This window comes from Salvelinus fontinalis, chromosome 13 (genome assembly GCF_029448725.1).
Source record: "Salvelinus fontinalis isolate EN_2023a chromosome 13, ASM2944872v1, whole genome shotgun sequence".
NCBI classification, from domain to species: domain Eukaryota; kingdom Metazoa; phylum Chordata; class Actinopteri; order Salmoniformes; family Salmonidae; genus Salvelinus; species Salvelinus fontinalis.
The window spans coordinates 26,432,790-26,452,048 of record NC_074677.1 but is presented as its reverse complement, the minus strand read 5'-3'; the positions used below and the strand labels follow the sequence as shown (position 1 = coordinate 26,452,048).

The 19,259-nt window shown below is 42.2% G+C and overlaps 2 protein-coding genes across 3 annotated transcripts in view; one reads left to right on the top strand and one right to left on the bottom strand.

Moving 5' to 3' along the window:
* The window catches only part of LOC129868328 (dehydrogenase/reductase SDR family member 11), a 42,745-nt gene extending 30,401 nt beyond the window's left edge, over nt 1-12,344 (top strand). The window contains exons 2-7 of the mRNA XM_055942209.1: nt 8,404-8,613; nt 9,486-9,580; nt 9,804-9,933; nt 10,155-10,247; nt 10,521-10,586; nt 10,807-12,344. Coding sequence (XP_055798184.1) covers nt 8,404-8,613; nt 9,486-9,580; nt 9,804-9,933; nt 10,155-10,247; nt 10,521-10,586; nt 10,807-10,848 — 636 coding nt within the window. The 3' untranslated portion in view covers nt 10,849-12,344. The remainder of the gene's footprint in view (nt 1-8,403; nt 8,614-9,485; nt 9,581-9,803; nt 9,934-10,154; nt 10,248-10,520; nt 10,587-10,806) is intronic.
* Nucleotides 12,345-12,632: 288 nt separating this feature from the next.
* The window catches only part of LOC129868325 (T-box transcription factor TBX6L-like), a 73,634-nt gene continuing 67,007 nt past the window's right edge, over nt 12,633-19,259 (bottom strand). For both annotated transcript variants that reach the window (XM_055942193.1, XM_055942194.1), the window contains exon 10: nt 12,633-13,964. In XM_055942193.1, coding sequence (XP_055798168.1) covers nt 13,933-13,964 — 32 coding nt within the window. In that variant the 3' untranslated portion in view covers nt 12,633-13,932. The remainder of the gene's footprint in view (nt 13,965-19,259) is intronic.

Sequence of the window (19,259 nt, the reverse complement as noted above, 5' to 3'; positions counted from 1 at the left end):
ATGCACATTTGTGGCCTGCTGGAGGTCATTTTGCAGGGCTCTGGCAGTGCTCCTCCTTGCACAAAGGCGGAGGTAGCGGTCCTGCTGCTGGGTTGTTGCCCTCCTACGGCCTCCTCCACGTCTCCTGATGTACTGGCCTGTCTCCTGGTAGCGCCTCCATGCTCTGGACACTACGCTGACAGACACAGCAAACCTTCTTGCCACAGCTCGCATTGATGTGCCATCCTGGATGAGCTGCACTACCTGAGCCACTTGTGTGGGTTGTAGACTCCGTCTCATGCTACCACTAGAGTGAAAGCACCGTCAGCATTCAAAAGTGACCAAAATATCAGCCAGGAAGCATAGGAACTGAGAAGTGGTCTGTGGTCACCACCTGCAGAACCACTCCTTTATTGGGGGTGTCTTGCTAATTGACTATAATTTCCACCTGTTGTCTATTCCATTTGCACAACAGCATGTGAAATTTATTGTCAATCAGTATTGCTTCCTAAGTGGACAGTTTGATTTCACAGAAGTGTGATTGACTTGGAGTTACATTGTGTTGTTTAAGTGTTCCCTTTATTTTTTTGAGCAGTGTATATATATATATATACATACACTGCAACACCAATGAACTATCAAACACACCAAGACAGTCATGAAGAGGGCACGACAACACCTCTTCTCCCTCAGGAGACTGAAAAGATTTGGCATGGGTCCCCAGATACTCAAAAGGTTTTACAGCTGCACCATCGAGAGCATCCTGACCGGTTGCATCACCACCTGGTATGGCAACTGCTTGGCATCTGACCGTAAGGCGCTACAGAGGGTAGTGCGTACGGTAGTGCGTACAGTCCAGTATATCACTGGGGCCAAGCTCCTGCCATCCAGGACCTAAATACTAGGTGGTGTCAGAGGAAGGCCCAAAATATTGTCAAAGACTCCAGTCACCCAAGCCATAGACTGTTCTCTCTGCTACCACACATCAAGCGGTACCGGAGCACTAAGTCTAGGACCAAACGGTTCCTTAACATATCTTCTACCTCCAAGCCATGAGACTGCCGAACAGTTAATCAAATGGCCACCTGGACTATTTACATTGACCCCCCTCCCCTTTGTTTTTACTCTGCTCCTACTCGCTGTTTACTATCTACAGTATGCATAGTCACTTTACCCCTGCCTACATGTACAAATTACCTCGACTAACCTGTACCTCCGCACATTGACTCGTTCCCGGTACCCCCTGTATATAGCCTCGTTATTGTTATTTGATTGTGTTACTTTTTTTAAATGTTATATTTTACTTTAGTTTATTTAGTAAATATATTCTTAACACTATTTCTTGAACTGCATTGTTGGTTAAGTAAGCATTTTACGGTAAGGTCTACACCTGTTATATTCGGAGCATGTGACAAAAACAATTTGATTTGATTTGACTTGACTGATGTAGCATAAGCTTATTGACTGCAGTGAACATACAACATACCAGCCAGACTGGCTCAGTTGAGTTGCTTCCCAGGCCCACCCTTATTTATAGTAAACCTCTGCTCCTATCTATAGCTTCCTATGCTCTGTGTCAGTCAGTCAGCAGGTAGGATGAAATCCCGGCATACTGGCTAGCCTGACCCAGTGAGCGAGTTACACAACACCTGGCGGTGGGCCGTTCTGCCTCTGTCATTAGCCTACTCCACCCCCAACATGTTATCAGTGTGTCACAGCCATTCACATCACTGGGTTATACTTTCCAATCAGAGACTACTTTTTATACTTATTATTTGCCATATGTTTAATTTACCTTACCACTGCATGTAAGCCTACCCTTATATAGTTAGCCTAATTTCAAGGGTATTTATTTTTTTGCGAAGCTTCTATAGCAATGCTTTGACATTGACAGTGTAATAGGTGTGTTTAATGGGCTTAATCTGATTGAGCATATAGTGACTAACTAGCGACAAGCTAGTGATGTTGTTTTATAGCCCTATCTTGATTATCCTCAGGGAGAGGGGTAATAAAAGCCTTTTCCCTCTCCAACTTTTGGACCTTTCTGCGGCTGCTCTTTCATTCTGTTCAATGGATGTGATCATGCAGCACACACCCTCTCAGTGACGGCTCCACCACCTCCTCCTCTGCCATAATCCTTTTATATCTCGTCATCATTCCTCCCCAACTCATGAAGGACCTGCTTGTAGTCGATGTCTACTACTCTAAAGGCAATGATTTCAGGAAAGACAAGCAATGTTTTTGGTCAGTTTGTCAGGTCTCAGGTGACAGGATGAAAAAGATAGCCTATCTTTCATTTTGAAAGATCAGACACCCCTTACTCATTGAATTCATTACAACAGGTTGTCTCACTTTACTGTTATGGAGTTGTTCTGTTTGAATGTCTGAACCAAGAGTTTGATATCAGACCGTTTCTTACATGAATATGTCACTTTGATTTGTCCTGCCATTCACTTGGTCATTTTGTACATATATATTAGATTTCTTTGGAACTGCTACGTGTGCCCATCTCATTGATATAAAATTATTAGAGGTACACAAGTTGTTTTTTAAATAGGTCACTGTAATTATATATATGGCCACCGCACGTCCTGCGCGTAATGGACATATGGGCAGCTATTCCAACATAATCTTTTTCTTTTTCTTTTCTTTTTTTTACTGTTGCCTAAATTTTTACTTGGACCCATTTGTATGTTATAATCCTTTATGACCATATATACCTCTGTGATTAATTATGATTGACTATGCGCAAAAGTGAATTGAATTGTTTCCACACCCACCATGCGTCATGTGCGTAATGGTCATGTGAGGTGAAATGTGTATATTTTGGGATGTGAACACTCAGTCTGTTTGACCTGACGAAGATCCGTTTCGGATGGAAACGTAGTCAATAAAGCGGTGAATTGGGAGCCTAAACAGTGTGCAGGCCTTCTTGTTCTTTATACGGTCTGGGCTGATCATGCATTGTTATGTGATTGTCATAGCTGCAGATTTGTCTTGGGAGGGTAGCTGGCTGCCATGGTGAGGGACTGCATTTAATAACTGTAATTAGAGACTTAAAGCTCTGACTTGACATCGCAAGACAACTACTGTGGTCTCCAGTTTCTCTCCTCTTTGTCATCCCTTTCCCTCCTCTCTCTCTCTCTCTCTTTCATTTTCTCTCATCCACACGCATAGGCCTACATTCATTGAAAAAATATTTTATTTTATTTCCATTCTGTGTATTCTTGTGATTTGCTCATTTTGTAGTATGCTTTCTATCCAGACCATTTACACCCCCCCCCCCCCACACCCACCCAACCACCCTCTCTTTCCTTCTCTGTCTTGCTCACTCACTTTCTGTGAGGGCGGCACAGCAGTCTTGATAATGAGGACAAAAATGCAATGTGACAGGCCCAGTTGCATTTTGTGTTACAGGTGCTTAAAAGAGACGGGAAGAGAAAGAGAAGGGTAGGGGGGATGAACTAAACTGTCCGTCATGAAGGACCTGATGCCCACTTTCCGATCAAAAGGAGAATAGACACATTAGCCTAAAATACAATCCTTCTGTTGTCTCACTCAGTGCCATGCAGAGTGAGTTAACCTGAGACAAATCTAATTTCAGAGCACTTCCTGGCTACTCATGGCTGCACTGTAGCTTACTAGCTTAATCGATTACTGCTGTCTCAACATAGGCTCCCATCCCATCTGAAAGCATTGTTGCCGATATTAATAATATTATTTATTTCATTTAGAATAGAAATACATCTAAATCCTATTAGAAGTGTGAACAATTGTGGATAAGCAGGGCTAAACGGGTACCCAGTCTTGTATAATATGTATGGATGAATGATTGGAACTATCTGATGCTGGATGGGTGTGTGGGACTCGGACACTGCCTGAGACAGTCAGTTAATGATGTCTCTCTGCATTCCTGACCTTACATAACAAACCGACCCAGCAGGGCTAGAATACGCGCCACTAGATGTCAAAAGAGCCACTAGATGTATTGTGATACATTACATAAAATCCTTGAAAGATACCAACATTTTGGTAGTTTACTGGTAAACTTAAAAAATATACCCACCCTTTACAACCCTATCCCTGATCCCGTCCCGTCTACCCCTGCTCTGCTCACTCACATCACCCCCTCTCTTCTTCTGGCCAAGGCTGCACTTCAGTTCACTGCTCTGTTTGGCGATCATTCCTCATCCTCTTCCTCACACACACTACCCTCACCTGCCTTCCTCTCCCTTCCTGAGAGTCACTGTCTGTTCCAGCCCACACAGACACACACACACTCAGGCGTGGGGGGGCAGGGCAGGGTAAAGAGGGAAGCCCCTGTTAGAATGCTGAGGCTGTGATTACCAATTGAAATCCTCTTGCTTGTATTTGTGCTATTGAATTGAAATTATGTTCACCCTCATATGACCCTATTTATTAACTCTGTTGAATCATGTGTTTGTAAAACTAGAGAGAGCTTACAAAAATATTTCTAATCCTGGGGTTTTGTGTTCAGGTAATGCCTTCTCTGTAGATAATCCCAGTTAAATCACTACATCCCAGTCTTTGGAGGCTCTAGGCAGTTTAGAATATTAGGTAGCCCTTTCCACTCACAGCCCATGTCATCCCGTATATGGGTTAAAAATGGCAGATTTTGTCATTGAGAAGCGCATTAATTGGAATGCAGTGGCTGTATAGTAAAACAGCTCTGTGTGGGTTTTGACTGACAGGCGTTATAAACTTGAGCACCACGAGCGACATAAAGTTGCCCCCACCCCTCCCGCTAATTGGGCTACTTTTGCACATTTGTTATTGTCTGAATGAGGGAGATGCTGTAAATCAAGAGGAGTCAATGTGTTCTGAAAGATGAAACGTTGAGGATTAGAATAAATACTGCTTTGATGTCATACAAGCAAACCACACACCCATGAGTCCAAATGTGCACATTTCCTTCCATATTTGAAAACTCATGTAATTTACAGTATCACCGTTTATGATCGCTATGTTTGATCCACAGTTACAAGGAGGACATGCATAATACCCTGGGTTGTCCTGAACAGAATGAGCCTATGTTTGTCTTTATTGTGAAGAAAATGTTGCCGAGGAACACGAATTAACTCCATTCTATGCGCACCAAAACTACAATCTGTTTGAAGTGTCTTTTGAAAGCCTAACACTGTAAGATTGTATTTTATAACTTAGTTAGCCATGCTGGGAATAAGCTTTCAAATGATGCTCACCTGACCCAGAACACTATATATAACGGAACGTTTTTGGATTAAGTAAACAACAACAGTAATTGTGTGATGGTAAGGACGTAGGGCTGTATTCCAAAACAACTACAAGTGTACTTGCTTCAGTTCCTCAATTGCAAAGCTAGGAGGGCTCAAAAACCACCTTTTATAGTTGAAGGCTCTTTTCTTGAGTCATAAAGTGCATTGAAATTACTAAAGAACTGTGCCGTTTGGAGAGGTGTTTGGCCACTTGGAGACACCAGTTAGACCTCTCACACAAACCCTTGTAATCAGTTTCTTATCTTGCACCTACACCAACATGACAATGATTATTATGTCACTGAATGTATCCAGAGTATTTTTAGATTTTGTTATTGACTAATGCTGAGAAAAGTACAGTAAAAGTAAAATGCACAAATGACTCAGTCTTGTGTCAGGTGAACTGCGTGTCCTCACCTTCGTTCTGATAATTTCCCCATAATCTGCAAATTGTTCTCTATCAATTTCTACCATGGCCATGTATATACTTTCTATAGTTCTTCTGTTAGAAACATTTACATTTGGCCCTATCCATATAGGCCAATTTCCACAAGTGTAAAGGGATAATGTATGGTGTGTGTGTGTGTGTGTGTGCGCGCGTGTCCCCATGTCGCTCCATCCCTGCCCTGTCCTCATGAGACTGAGTGCTCTCGTCCCAAATGTCACAGCACTTTGGCTTGAAAAGAGAGAGGGAGAGGCTCAGAGTGCCATACAGTCCTTGGCATCATCTCTGCCTGCCAGTGCTGCTGCTGCCACCAACCCCCCCCCTTCTCCCTCCACACACACACTCCTCCCCCATCCCTCCCCTCTCTGTCTGTACTGAGAGCACTCCAGACAGGGACATCATGTGTATGGGTCATAAACGTATTGCTTATTTCCTTAAACCAGACACTGTGTCTAGACAAACATATGGCCCAAAAGGAAACTTGTATAATACCTGCATTTTGTCAACAACACTTTTGAGATTGCAGATGTTTGGTATTAAGGTGTTCCTACACTCTTCAGACAAGACTAGATTAAATGTTAGTTATGGTGTGCTGCAGCTGACTAGCCTGAGTTTGCCCTGATCATCTTCCTTTTATGCAATACAGGGATTGATTTTATGGTTGTGGCTCCTTTCAGATAATGTATGGGTGAATGGGTAGGGCAATGTTTCTTTACAGCTGAAATCAATGTGACTGACCAAATTCAATAGGCATATTTCATTACTAATAATTTTGATTGCTGAAAGCACAACACGCAACGTTTTAATCTGGAGTTTTTTTAATTCTCATGTCACGGGCCTCCCGAGTGACACAGCAGTGTAAGAGGCGTCAGTACAGACCCGGGTTTGATCCCAGGCTGTGTCACAACATAACCGGGAGTCCCATAGGGCGGCACACAATTGGCCCAGTGTCGTCCGGGTCATGGGAGACTTTGGCCAGGGGGGCTTTACTTGGCTCATCGCGCTCTAGCAACTCCTTGTAGTGGGCTGGGCGCCTGTAGGCTGACTTCAGTCGGCAGTTGAATGGTGTTTCCTCTGACACATTGGTGCACCTGGCTTCCGGGTTAAGCGGGGCAGGTGTTAACCTGTCTAGGACTGGTTCGCCAACAGCCAATGAAATTGCAGGGCGCCAAATTCAATCAACAGAAATCTCATAATTAAATTTTCTCAAACATACAAGTATTAGGCATCATTTTAAAGATAACATTCTCGTTAATCCAACCAGTGTCCGATTTCAAAAAACTTTTCGCCAAAAGCAGAACATATCATTATGTTAGGTCAGCAACTAGTCACAGAAAGCATACAGTGATTTTCCAAGCAAAGAGAGGTGTCACAAAAAGCAGAAATATTTATAAAATGAATTACTAACCTTTGATATTCTTCATCAGATGACAGTCCCGGGACAACATATTACACAATACATGTATGTTTTGTTCGATCAAGTTCATATTTATATCCAAAAACCTCAGTTTACATTTGGCTTTGCCACCAAAACATCCCGTGAATTTGCACAGAGCCATATCAAATCACAGAAATACTCATAATAAACATTAATAAAAGATACAAGTGTTATTCACAGATTTAAAGATATACTTCTCCTTAATGCAACCTCTGTGTCCGATTTCAAAAAAACTTTACGGAAAAAGCAAACCATGCAATAATCTGAGTATGGCGCTCAGAGACATACAGAACCCAAGAAGGTATCCGCCATGTTGGAGTCAACATAAGTCAGAAATAGCATTATAAGTATTCACTTACCTTTGATGATCTTCGTTAGAATGCACTCCCAGGAATCCCAGTTCCACAATAAATGTTTGATTTGTTCCATAAAGTCCATCATTTATGTCCAAATTCCTCCTTTTGTTAGGGCGTTTAGTAAACAAATCGAAACTCACGAGGCGTGGGCAACTCCAGTGGAAATGTCGGACGAAAATTCCAAAAAGTTATATTACTGGTCGTAGAAACATATCAAACGATGTATAGAATCAATCTTTAGGATGTTTTTATCATAAATGTTCAATAATGTCCCAACCGGAGAATTCATTTCTCTGTAGAAAAGCAATGGAACGAGAGGTAACTTTCTCATGACCGTGCATCACGAGCACGTGGCTGCTGGCAGACCTCTGACTCATTCCCCTCTCATTCAGCCCCCCTTCACAGTAGAAGCCTGAAACAACGTTCTAAAAACTGTTGACATCTAGTGGAAGCCTTAGGAAGTGCAAGATGACCCATATCCCACTGTATATTCAATAGTGGCTGAGTTGAAAAACTACAAACCTCAGATTTCCCACTTCCTGGTTGCCATATGAGTTCTGTCATACTCACAGACATCATTCAAACAGTTTTAGAAACTTCAGAGTGTTTTCTATCCAATACTACTAATAATATGCATATATTAGCATCTGGGACTGAGTAGGAGGCAGTTTACTCTGGGCACGCTTTTCATCTAAACGTGAAAATGCTGCCCCCTATCCATAAGAAGCGCGGTTTGGCGGGTCATGTTTCGGGTGTATGCATGACTCGACCTTCACCTCTCCCGAGCCCGTTGAGGAGTTGCAGCGATGAGACAAGATCGTAATTGGATATCCCGAAATCGGGGAGATAAAGAGGGTTAAAAAAAATGCATGTCATGTGTTTACCTGATTTGTGACCGAGGTCTTGTTCCTATCTGTGTTGTGTTTGTAGAAGCTGGCAGCAGAGTGCCAGAGTGCGGGCTACAGCGGTACGCTGATCCCCTATAAGTGTGACCTGTCCTGTGAGGAGGACATCCTGTCCATGTTCTCTGCCATCAAGACGCTGCACCAGGGGGTGGACGTGTGTATCAACAATGCAGGCCTGGCCCACAATGAACCCCTGCTCAGTGGCAAGACAGACAGCTGGAGGAACATGATCGACGTGAGTGGACAACACACACACTGTACACATGGGTTTACACACATACACGCTTTAACGAGCAGAAATATAAAAAATGAAGAGAATAACTAGCTAAGCAAGGGAAATACTTGTTGTTGTAGAGTAGGTGGTGTGAAGCATAGTTCAGGGGGTTCAGTGAACCCACAACCACACACCCCCCCTCACAAGAAGTCGTTCCATTGGTTATGAGAGTAGACCTGGCAGTGGTACTACAAAAAGGTCCACTTGTGGAAAAAAGAGAGGCGTTATTTCCCTCTATCTATTATGCTGGAACTTTTCTTTACACTGTGATTCATGGAGCTCTTGACCATTCCATTGAAGACCCCCAGGCTGAGCCCCCCCTGCTCTAAAGGTAGTCTCATCCCTCCAGAGGAGCTGAGCATTTCTAACGCCTGTCCATCTGTTGCCATGGCAGCCAAGATGAATGTGTATGGCGTGTATATTTTTAGATGGTGTAATCTGTATTCTGACCTTGTTCCGCTGTGGCAACCCCCCAATGCTACCTTAGCTACGCCACTGTGACTTTAACCTGCCCTGCCTGGCATCACTCTCAAAGTCACTGTGGCACTGTCATATGATGGATGAGACAGGTCAGGTGCCACAATCTGACACAGTGACACACAATGACACTCTCTACCTGTGTGACCAGCCAGTAACCAACCAGTATGTTGTCTGAGGTCATTTTTGGTCTGTTGTAATTTTTTGCGATGTAATTTCACAAGGGGCCTTAGCTTTGACACTGTTGAGAACTATAACTGTATTCTCATTCACCTAGACAGACTGTCTTAAACAAGTATTTTTGTGTGTGAAGGCAGATGCAGGTGCTTGTTTTTGACAGAAGCTCTCCCTTATAGGTGAATGTCCTGGCCTTGTCTATTTGTACACGTGAGGCCTACCAGTCAATGAAAGAGCGGAATGTGGACGATGGCCACATCATCAATATTAACAGGTAGACTACAGCTTCTTTACAGCCCATTAAATGCATGTTATAATTGACATTTAAATGATGAAATACTCTCTCAGGAGATACAGTGAAGAAGGCCTACAATTTCACTCTTGGTTTTAGACAGAAGATTCAGAGGGATACAGGATGGGGATGTAGCACAATCGTATACATGCCATTATTTCACTCTCTTTTACTACCTCCCGCACTCCCTTCTTCCCTGCTATAGTATGGGGGGACATAGAATGGTACCTAGTGCAGATGAACATTTCTACTGTGCCACAAAATATGCTGTGACTGCTCTAACCGAGGGGCTGCGGCAAGAGCTACGGGAAGCAAAGACCCACATCAGAGCCACGGTGAGCAGAGCAACATTACCTTGTCACAGTTTTTCATATGAATCTGACAAATGTCTTATACAATTATTAGATAGAAGGATGATTGGTGTGTGTGTGTGTGTGTGTGTGTGTGTGTGTGTGTGTGTGTGTGTGTGTGTGTGTGTGTGTGTGTGGTGTGTGTGTGTGTGTGTGTATATATAAACATCAACAACGAGCATGGTTTGAGCCTTTCTCTTCCATAGTGTATATCCCCTGGAATAGTGGAGACTGAGTTTGCCTTCCGGCACCACAACAGTGATCCAGAGAAAGCAGCTGCTGTGTATGAGAGTATAAAAGTAAGGCAGCTAGATTTTGTGCGAGTCCGTGTGTGAGTCCGTGTGTTGGTGGCACCTTCAATTGGGGAGGACGGGCTTGTGGTAATGGCCTGAGTGGAATCAGGGGAATGGTATCAAATACAGGGTTTTGATGCCATTGCATTTGGTCCATTACAGCCATTATAATGAGCCATCCTCCCCTCAGCAGCCTTCTGTGGTGGATGTGCCTACGGCTTCTCTCAATACAAATACTTTAACAAACTGTATTACTAATTGGCCTTTTTTCCTCTGCAGTGTTTGAAAGCACAAGACATAGCCAGTGCAGTCACATACGTTCTGGGAGCCCCGCCTCATGTCCAGGTAAAGTAGTGCTCTGTCTATCTGTTGCTTCTGTCAACATTTGGCTTACTTATATCCTGCCTCTCTCAAGGCTAACTCTTAGATAGACTAATGGTACTCTATGTTGTCAATGTTCCTGACCTGCAGAGTCTGAAACAGTGCGCTTTTATAGAGGACATTCATGCAGTTTGTTGGATGCCTTTATTTTTTTGTGTATGTAACCCTGCTTGTTGGCCTCTAGATCGGAGATGTGCAGATGAGGCCGGTGGAACAAATGTCATAGCAACAGAGCAGGAAGTTAAGCAACTGGAGGAGCCGATAGAGCCAGGCAGCAAGCACCATTGTGACGACTTCTTAGCGACCTCTGCTGGGCAACGACAAAAACAAACAAACTAGTGTTCAACTGGATTTGGACTGAAGGAATCGGTTTGAGGAGGTGAGGAGGAGGCTGTGTGTGGTGGAGTAATATCTGGTCTGGAGATGAGAGGATGGGCAGGTACTCTTAACCACTACTGAATTACTGTGAGTGCTGCTACAACATGGGTTTTGGTGTATTGCTCTGGAAGCCTTGTTTCAAAATGAAGCCACATCAAACTTAGGAGAAGAAAAGAGGGTTGTTGCTCCTGTGCTTATGTGAGTCATCTATTCTACATGACCAGACAGACAGACACAGACAGACAGACCGACTGGACGGACGGACGAGTATGCCATCAATTGCACATAAAAAAAAAATGTAGGTCATATTACATATATGTTTAAAATGATGGAACAAAACACTGCTATTTGTATTATTTTTTATATAAATATTTTAACTTTGATTATTGGTAGATTTGGATAATATGCTGTACCCTCTAACCATAGACGCTCGATCCATTTTTACTATTTTGACATGTTTTTAATAACAAGCAGATTTGGTTAGCCTGTTATGTATCAAGTAAGTCCCGCTTGTACGTTTTTCAAAACCTATGCCAACCATCACCAATCAACAAATGTGTATAAGGGACAGTCAAGCATGATTACGCAACCATCACTTTGGACCAAGTGTATTTCCCCACTCCATAAATCAACCATATGAGATAGGCCTAGATTCAATCAGATCAATTGTTAAGCGGCAATAGCCGACATGTGCATAGGTGATGTTTTGGGGGTGTTGGAGGTGTAACTGCGTTGGAGTTGTCAAAATTGGTGAGCAGCTGCTCTCTATTATTGTCACGAAGCCACACCTGCCGGGAGATGCTTGTGGATTTGACAGCTCTAACACAGGTCCACCTCCGACACTTTCAAAACATGAGTTTTACAGATGTCAGCTAAAGCGGATTTGATTGAATAAGGCCCTTAAATTGTTTTGCACCATAGAGATAGATAGAGGACTCATCTTTGTATCTGTGATAGCATGGGCCACGCCACTGAGACTTAGTAAATTCTCTTCTTCATGATTGGCTGATCCCTCCTGATGACTCGGTTGGACATGACTCCAACAGGGTCACCAGGAGGAATCAGCCAATGAAGTTGGAAGTCCCACACATTTGACGACATTAGAATGGTGGAAGCCCTCAATGGCGCTGCCCATGCTAATATGACCTTTTGGCCACTAGAGGCCTTTGTCATTCTCTATGTTTTGACTTTGGATCCATTTGGAGGAGCATAAAGAAAACACTGGCATCTTGTCTCGAGGAAGTTACTAACTCATGAGTGCACATGTATACTTTCCCCCAAGTGTGTACTTGTATGATACAGTAGATATTTCTCAATAAAATGAAATAAGAATTGTCAAAGGTGGCCTCTGTTTTGTGTGCCATTATTTGTTTTTGTCATGTGTTTTCTTCTTATTGATGACACTTTACTGTCAAATTCTATCCAAATAGACCTAAACTCGTAGAGCTATTCAGTTAATTGAACAAATATCAACTAGATGGCATAATCTTGGACAGGTTTATAAACGAAACACCTCTGAATATGTTTTTCTAAGGAACCTCTGTCTGTAGTGGTGTTTGTGACACCACCTACTGGTGATTGTAAAAACCTGGCACACCCTTTGGACTTTGAGTCAGTTGGCTTTTTTATTTTTACTTTACACAACATGACAGGAGTTGTACAGTATTTATCCTACTACAATGACAATATCCTGATTATTTTGAGGTTTTATAATACTTGACATAATTATGCCTGATTAAATTTCCTTTCAAACATTTTATTTTAGTATTTTTTTAATATACAGTATATCAAATAAATGTTGATATACTGTATAATTTACAATCATTTTACAATGGTAACTTATCATTTATGAGTCACGGAACGTAACCCTTTGTCAGATTGCAATGAATATTTTACATAATATATAATATGTAGCCAAACAACCAGTTCTAAGATCATTGACTTAGATTATCCATGGCAACATGTGGCATATTTTTTTTATTTTTATTTACGTGACATAGTACCAAAGCTCAGACAGTGCAACATATGGACATGTTAGTTAAGGCCTATCCGTCATGTTTACCACTACCCACTCCTCATCATATTCCATTCTGATGACTCAAAACAGAGGTAGGTAAGCTTCTTGGATGTAAAATATCAATTTTGTGTATTTGTTTTCACATTATTGACTATAATAGTGTTCAAAAAAGGTCTTGACATTCACTTGGAGAACCAGCCACATCCCCATTGATGAATCTGTAATACTGTATAAGTCTCAAGTGACACCAATAGTGGTCAGTTCTTGAGGCCACAGACAGTCCACAGTTTGGTTTCCAGCCCCAATGTGAATCAAGCTCGACATACAGAGTGAACCCTCACCTGGCTCTCCAAGCCTATCATAGTCCCTACCTCACAGGCACAGAGGCCATCAGTAGGGAGAGTCAGTATCAGAGGTTTGTCTGAATGTGAGGCTTCTCTGGTAGAGGAGCAAAGCAGCTGATGACTGCTATGTTTGGGTATGTCTGTCCTCCCATCCCCAGGTAGTATGGTACTTTTGACTTCTCATTCTCCGGTGAATAGGGGGCGATTAACTTTACTAATCTCTCGGGGGAGGAAGACAAAACTTTTATGAAACATGGCAAAAAGGACACAAAAATTGAATTTTGTCCAACACCTTAGCATAGCCATTACACCAGAACCTCTTGAGGAGGTTGCAGGTGTTGTACTAAAGTTGCAATAATGCTATAGGTAGGTAGATGAATAGAGAGAGAGAGAGAGAGATAGAGACTGACAGATGAGTATATAGTAATTCAGTATCTCATTGAAAAAGCCAGGCAGAACCCACAGTGTAAGAAGAGCTCTGAGGGGGATCCAGATGATGGATGCCATGGCGATGACCCAGCCAATCCCCTGAGCCCACGGGGGATACACGTAGTCCTCATAGCAGGCTGGTTTAAACTGGATGATTGCAAACACCAGGATCCCCTGTTGCACAAGAGGAGAGAGAGGGATGATGAAATACATTTATCAATTGCATTCAAAGTATTCCTACTCTCAAACCTGGATGTGCCCATGTCATGGAACTTCCTTCTGAAACTTCTCAGTCTATTCTTGTTCTCAGAAATGAAGGCTATTCCATGCAAGAAATTGCTAAGAAACTGAAGATCTCATACAACGCTGTGTTCTACTCCCTTCACAGAACAGCACAAACTGGCTCTAACCAGAATAGAAAGAGGAGTGGGAGGCCCCGGTGCACAACTGACTGAGCAAGAGGACAAGTACATCATAGTGTCTAGTTTGAGAAACAGACACCTCACAAGTCCTCAACTGGCAGCTTCATTAAATAGTACCCGCAAAGCACCAGTCTCAACGTCAACAGTGAAGAGGCGACTCCGGGATGCTGGCCCTCTAGGCAGAGTTGCAAAGAAAAAGCCATATCTCAGACTGGCCAATAAAAAAAGATTAAGATGGGCAAAAGAACAGACACTGGACAGAGGAACTCTGCCTAGAAGGCCAGCATCCCGGAGTCACCTCTTCACTGTTGACGTGAAGGAAGGCCAGTTTTATTGCTTCTTTAACTAGAACAACAGTTTTCAGCTGTGCTAACATATTTGCATAAGGGTTTTCTAATGATCAATTAGCCTTTTAAAAGTATAAACTTAGATCAGCTAACACCACATATCATTGGAACACAGGAGTGATGGTTGCTGATAATGGGCCTCTGTACACCCATGTAGATATTCCCTAAAAAAAATTGCTGATTCCAGCTACAAGTAATTTACAACATTAACAATGTCTACACTGCATTTCTGATCAATTTGATGTTATTTTAAATGGTCAAAAACTGTGCTTTTCTTTCAAAAACAAGGAAATTTAAGTGACCCCAAACTTTTGAATGGTAGTGTTAATACACATACACTTTTTTTTGGAATATCCTTTCCTTTATTATTCCCCACAAACCCTACCACCCCTATCCCCAATTGGAGTAAACTAATAAACAACAACACTTGGGCTTCTACTTCCAGCTTATACATACTATACACATTTTACAGACACAATCTATTTTACAATAGTTATATTTAGTTTGTTTTTAGTCCTGGCCTTCCTCTATTTCTGATGTCCATCCAGTTTGATTTCTATTTGCCATATATTTGTAACTGTGCTATTTCACAAAAGTTCTGAACCTATATACATTTTACTTAGAGTTAGCAATCTAGTTAGTTAATTAGTTTAGATTTTCCACTTCCTCATGTGTTGAACACCAAATGAATAATCCTATGATATTAGTTAGTGCACATAAAGATGTACAGTGCCTCCAGAAAGTATTAATACCCAATGTTCCCTCAATTTTTTTCTGGTGCAGAGCGTAAATTTCAACATTGTGAAAATTCTGTGGAACTTCAAGCGCGTATTTACTGTGAACACTGAGGCTGTACCTGCTTTCAGTTACAGTTTCAGTGGTCAAGTAGGATACGATGGCTATTTGATCCTAATGTAGGCCTACCAGAGTGGCCTACCATTAAAAACAATGGCCAGTGTGTGGTGTTGAATGTAGGCCTACATTTCATGAGACATTTGGAGAGAAAAGAATACAGGGCTTGATATTAACCTGTTTATCCACTTTTTGTGTTGTTTGATGCAAGATACCACTTTACAAAATAAAATGCATTATTCCCTTACTATTATCACAGAGAATCAGACAAATGATGCTCCCCTCTGTCTATTGCCTACTTAGCTTATTCAAAACCGTCTCAAAATACAAAAACTGCCTCTTTAAGACGAAAAAAGATCTTTACCAGACTTGCTTTTCGAAGATGTCAAGAAATGTACACATTTTGTGCTCTGTAGGAAACAATCACTCTCCCATTCCTGACTACAAGTGCATGTCCGAGAAAAAAACCAAGCCATGAGGTTGAAGGAATTGTACGTAGTTTCGAGACAGGATTGTGTCGAGGCACAGATCTGGGGAAGGGTGCACATTTTTTTTTGCCATCATTGAAGCTCCCCAAGAACACAGTGGCCTTCATCATTCTTAAATGGAAAAAGTTTAGAACCACCAAGACTCTTCCTAGAGCTGGCCGCTTGGCCAAACTGAGCAATCAGGGGAGAAGGGCTGTGGTCAGGGAGGTGACCACGAACCCGATGGTCACTCTGACAGAGCTCCAGAGTTCCACTGTGGACAAGGGAGAACCTTCCAGAAGGACAACCATCTCTGCAGCACTCCACCAATCAGGCCTTTATTGTAGAGTGGCCAGACGGAAGCCACTCCTCAGCAAAAGGCATATGATAGCCAGCTTGGAATTTGCCAAAAGCCACCTAAAGAACTCCCAGACAATGAGAAACAACATTATCTGGTCTGATGAAACTATGATTGAACTCTTTGGCCTGAATGCCAAGCGTCATGTTTGGAGGAAACCTGGCACCATCCCTACGGTGACGCATGGAGGTGGCAGCATAATCCTGTGGGGAGGTTTTTTCAGTGGCAGGGACTGGGAGACTAGTCAGGATCAAGAGAAAGTTGAACGGAGCAAAGTACAGAGAGATCCTTGATGAAAACCTGCTCCAGAGCACTCAGGACATCAGACCTGGGCGAAGGTTCACCTTCAAACAGGACAACGACACTAAGCACACAGCCAAGACAACACAGGAGTGGCTTCGGGACAAGTCTCTGAATGTCCTTGAGTGGCCCAGCCAGAGGTCGGACTTGAACCCAGTCTAACATCTCTGGAGAGACCTGAAAATAGCTGTGCAGCGACGTTCCCCATCCGACCTGACAGAGCTTGAGAGGATCTGCAGAGACTCCCCCATTATGGGGTATTGTGTGTAGATTGATGGGGGAAAAAACAATATAATCAATTTTAGAATAACGCTGTAACGTAACAAAATGGGTAAAAAGTTAAGCGGTCTGAATACTTTCCGAATGCACTGTATATAGGGGTGTGCCTTTACAAATCACTTCCAATTATTTGAATTTACCACAGGTAGACTCCAATCAAGTTGTAGAAACATTGAGGATGATCAATGGAAACAAGATGCACCTGAGCTCAATTTTGAGTCTCATAGCAAAGGGTCTGAATATCCCTCTCCTCGCGTCCTCTCCTCCGTAACCTTTCAAAAGGAGGCCAGAGAGGACAGAGGAGAGAGGACACAGGAGTTGACGGAATCTAATTGAGAAAAGGCCATGGACTGTTCTCCATGTTCCCAACCGGAATGCGGTACCGGTTTATCAAGGCTCAGACCAACAGACTCCAAAACAGCTTCTATACCCTGGTCATAAGACTGGTAGATGGCTAACAACTACTGCTTTCTCTCGCCCACAGACTATCCACACTGACTCTATGGCCATCCACTGACTCTATGGCCATTAGACTTTTACTCAAGTAGTATTTTACTGGGTGACTTTCAACAACCTCTCCCCCATTCAGACACACGCACATTCACTGTCACTCTTACTTACACGTACAGTGCCTTGCAAAAAAGTATTCATCCCCCTTGGCGTTTTTCCTATTTTGTTGCATTCCAGGTGACTACCTCATGAAGCTGATTGAGAGAATGCCAAGAGTGTGCAAAGCTGTCATCAACGCAAAGGATGGCTATTTGAAGATTCTCAAATATAAAATATACTTTGATTTGTATAACACTTTTTTTGGTTACTACATGATTCTATGTGTGTTATTTCATAGTTTTGATGTTCTCACTATTATTCTACAATGTAGAAAATAGTAAACATTAAGAAAAACCCTTGAATGAGTAGGTGTTCTAAAACTTTTGACCGGTAGTGTACAGTGCCATGCAAAACTATTCATCCCCCTTGGCGTTTTTTCTATTTTGTTGCATTACAACCAGTCATTTAAATTGAAAAAAAAAACTTGTTTCAAAAAATGTTTTTAAAAAAAAATAAGAAAAGTATTCCCTCCCTTTGCTATGAAGCCCCTAAATAAGATCTGGTGCAACCAATTTCCTTCAGAAGTTACATAATTAGTTAAATAAAGTCCACCTGTGTGCAATTCAAGTGTCGCATAATCTGTCACATGATCTCAGTATATATACACACACACATGTTCTGAAAGGTCCCAGAGTCTGCAACGCCATTAAGCAAGGGGCACCACCAATAAAGCAACACCGTGAAGACCAAGGAGCTCTCCAAACAGGTCAGGGAAAAAGTTGTGGAGAAGTACAGATCAGGGTTGGGTTATTAAAAAATATCAGAAACTTTGAACATCCCACTGAACACCATTAAATCCATTTTTCAAAAATGGAAAGAATATGGCACCACAACAAACCTGCCAAGAGAGGACCGCCCACCAAAACTCACAGACCAGGCAAGGAGGGCATTAATCAGAGAGGCAACAAAGAGACAAAAGATAACCCTGAAGGAGATGCAAAGCTCCACAGCTGAGATTGAAGTCCATAGGATCACTTTAAGCCGTACACTCCACAGAGCTGGGCTTTACGGAAGAGTGGCCAGAAAAAGCCATTGCTTAAAGAAAAAAATAAGCAAACATGTTTTGTGTTCACCAAAAGGCATGTGGGAGACTCCACAAAAATATGGAAGAAGGTACTCTGGTCAGATGAAACTAAAATGTTGCTTTTTGGCCATCAAGGAAAACGTTATGTCTGGCGCAAACCCAACACCTCTCATCACCCTGAGAACACCGTCCAGGGACAGGGAAACTGGTCATAATTGAAGGAATGATGGATGTTAACGGGATCGATTTGACAACAGCCAGTGAAAGTGCAGGGCGCCAAATTCAAACAACAGAAATCTCATAATTAAAATTCCTCAAACATAAAAGTATTATACATCATTTTAAAGATAAACTTGTTGTTAATCCCACCACAGTGTCCGATTTCAAAAAGGCATTACAACGAAAGCATACCATGCGATTATGTTAGGTCAGCACCTAGTCACAAAAAAACACAGCCATTTTTCCAGCCAAAGAGAGGAGTCACAAAAAGCAGAAATAGAGATAAAATGAATCACTAACCTTTGATGATTTTCATCAGATGACACTCATAGGACTTCATGTTACACAATGCATGTATGTTTTCTTCGATAAAGTTCATATTTATATCCAAAAATCTCAGTTTACATTGGCGCGTTATGTTCAGTAATGTTTTGCTTCCAAAACATCCGGTGATTTTGCAGAGAGCCACATCAATTTACAGAAATACTCATCATAAATGTTGATGAAAATACAAGTGTTATACATGGAATTATAGATCCACTTCTCCTTAATGCAACCGCTGTGTCAGATTTCAAAAAAACTTTACGGAAAA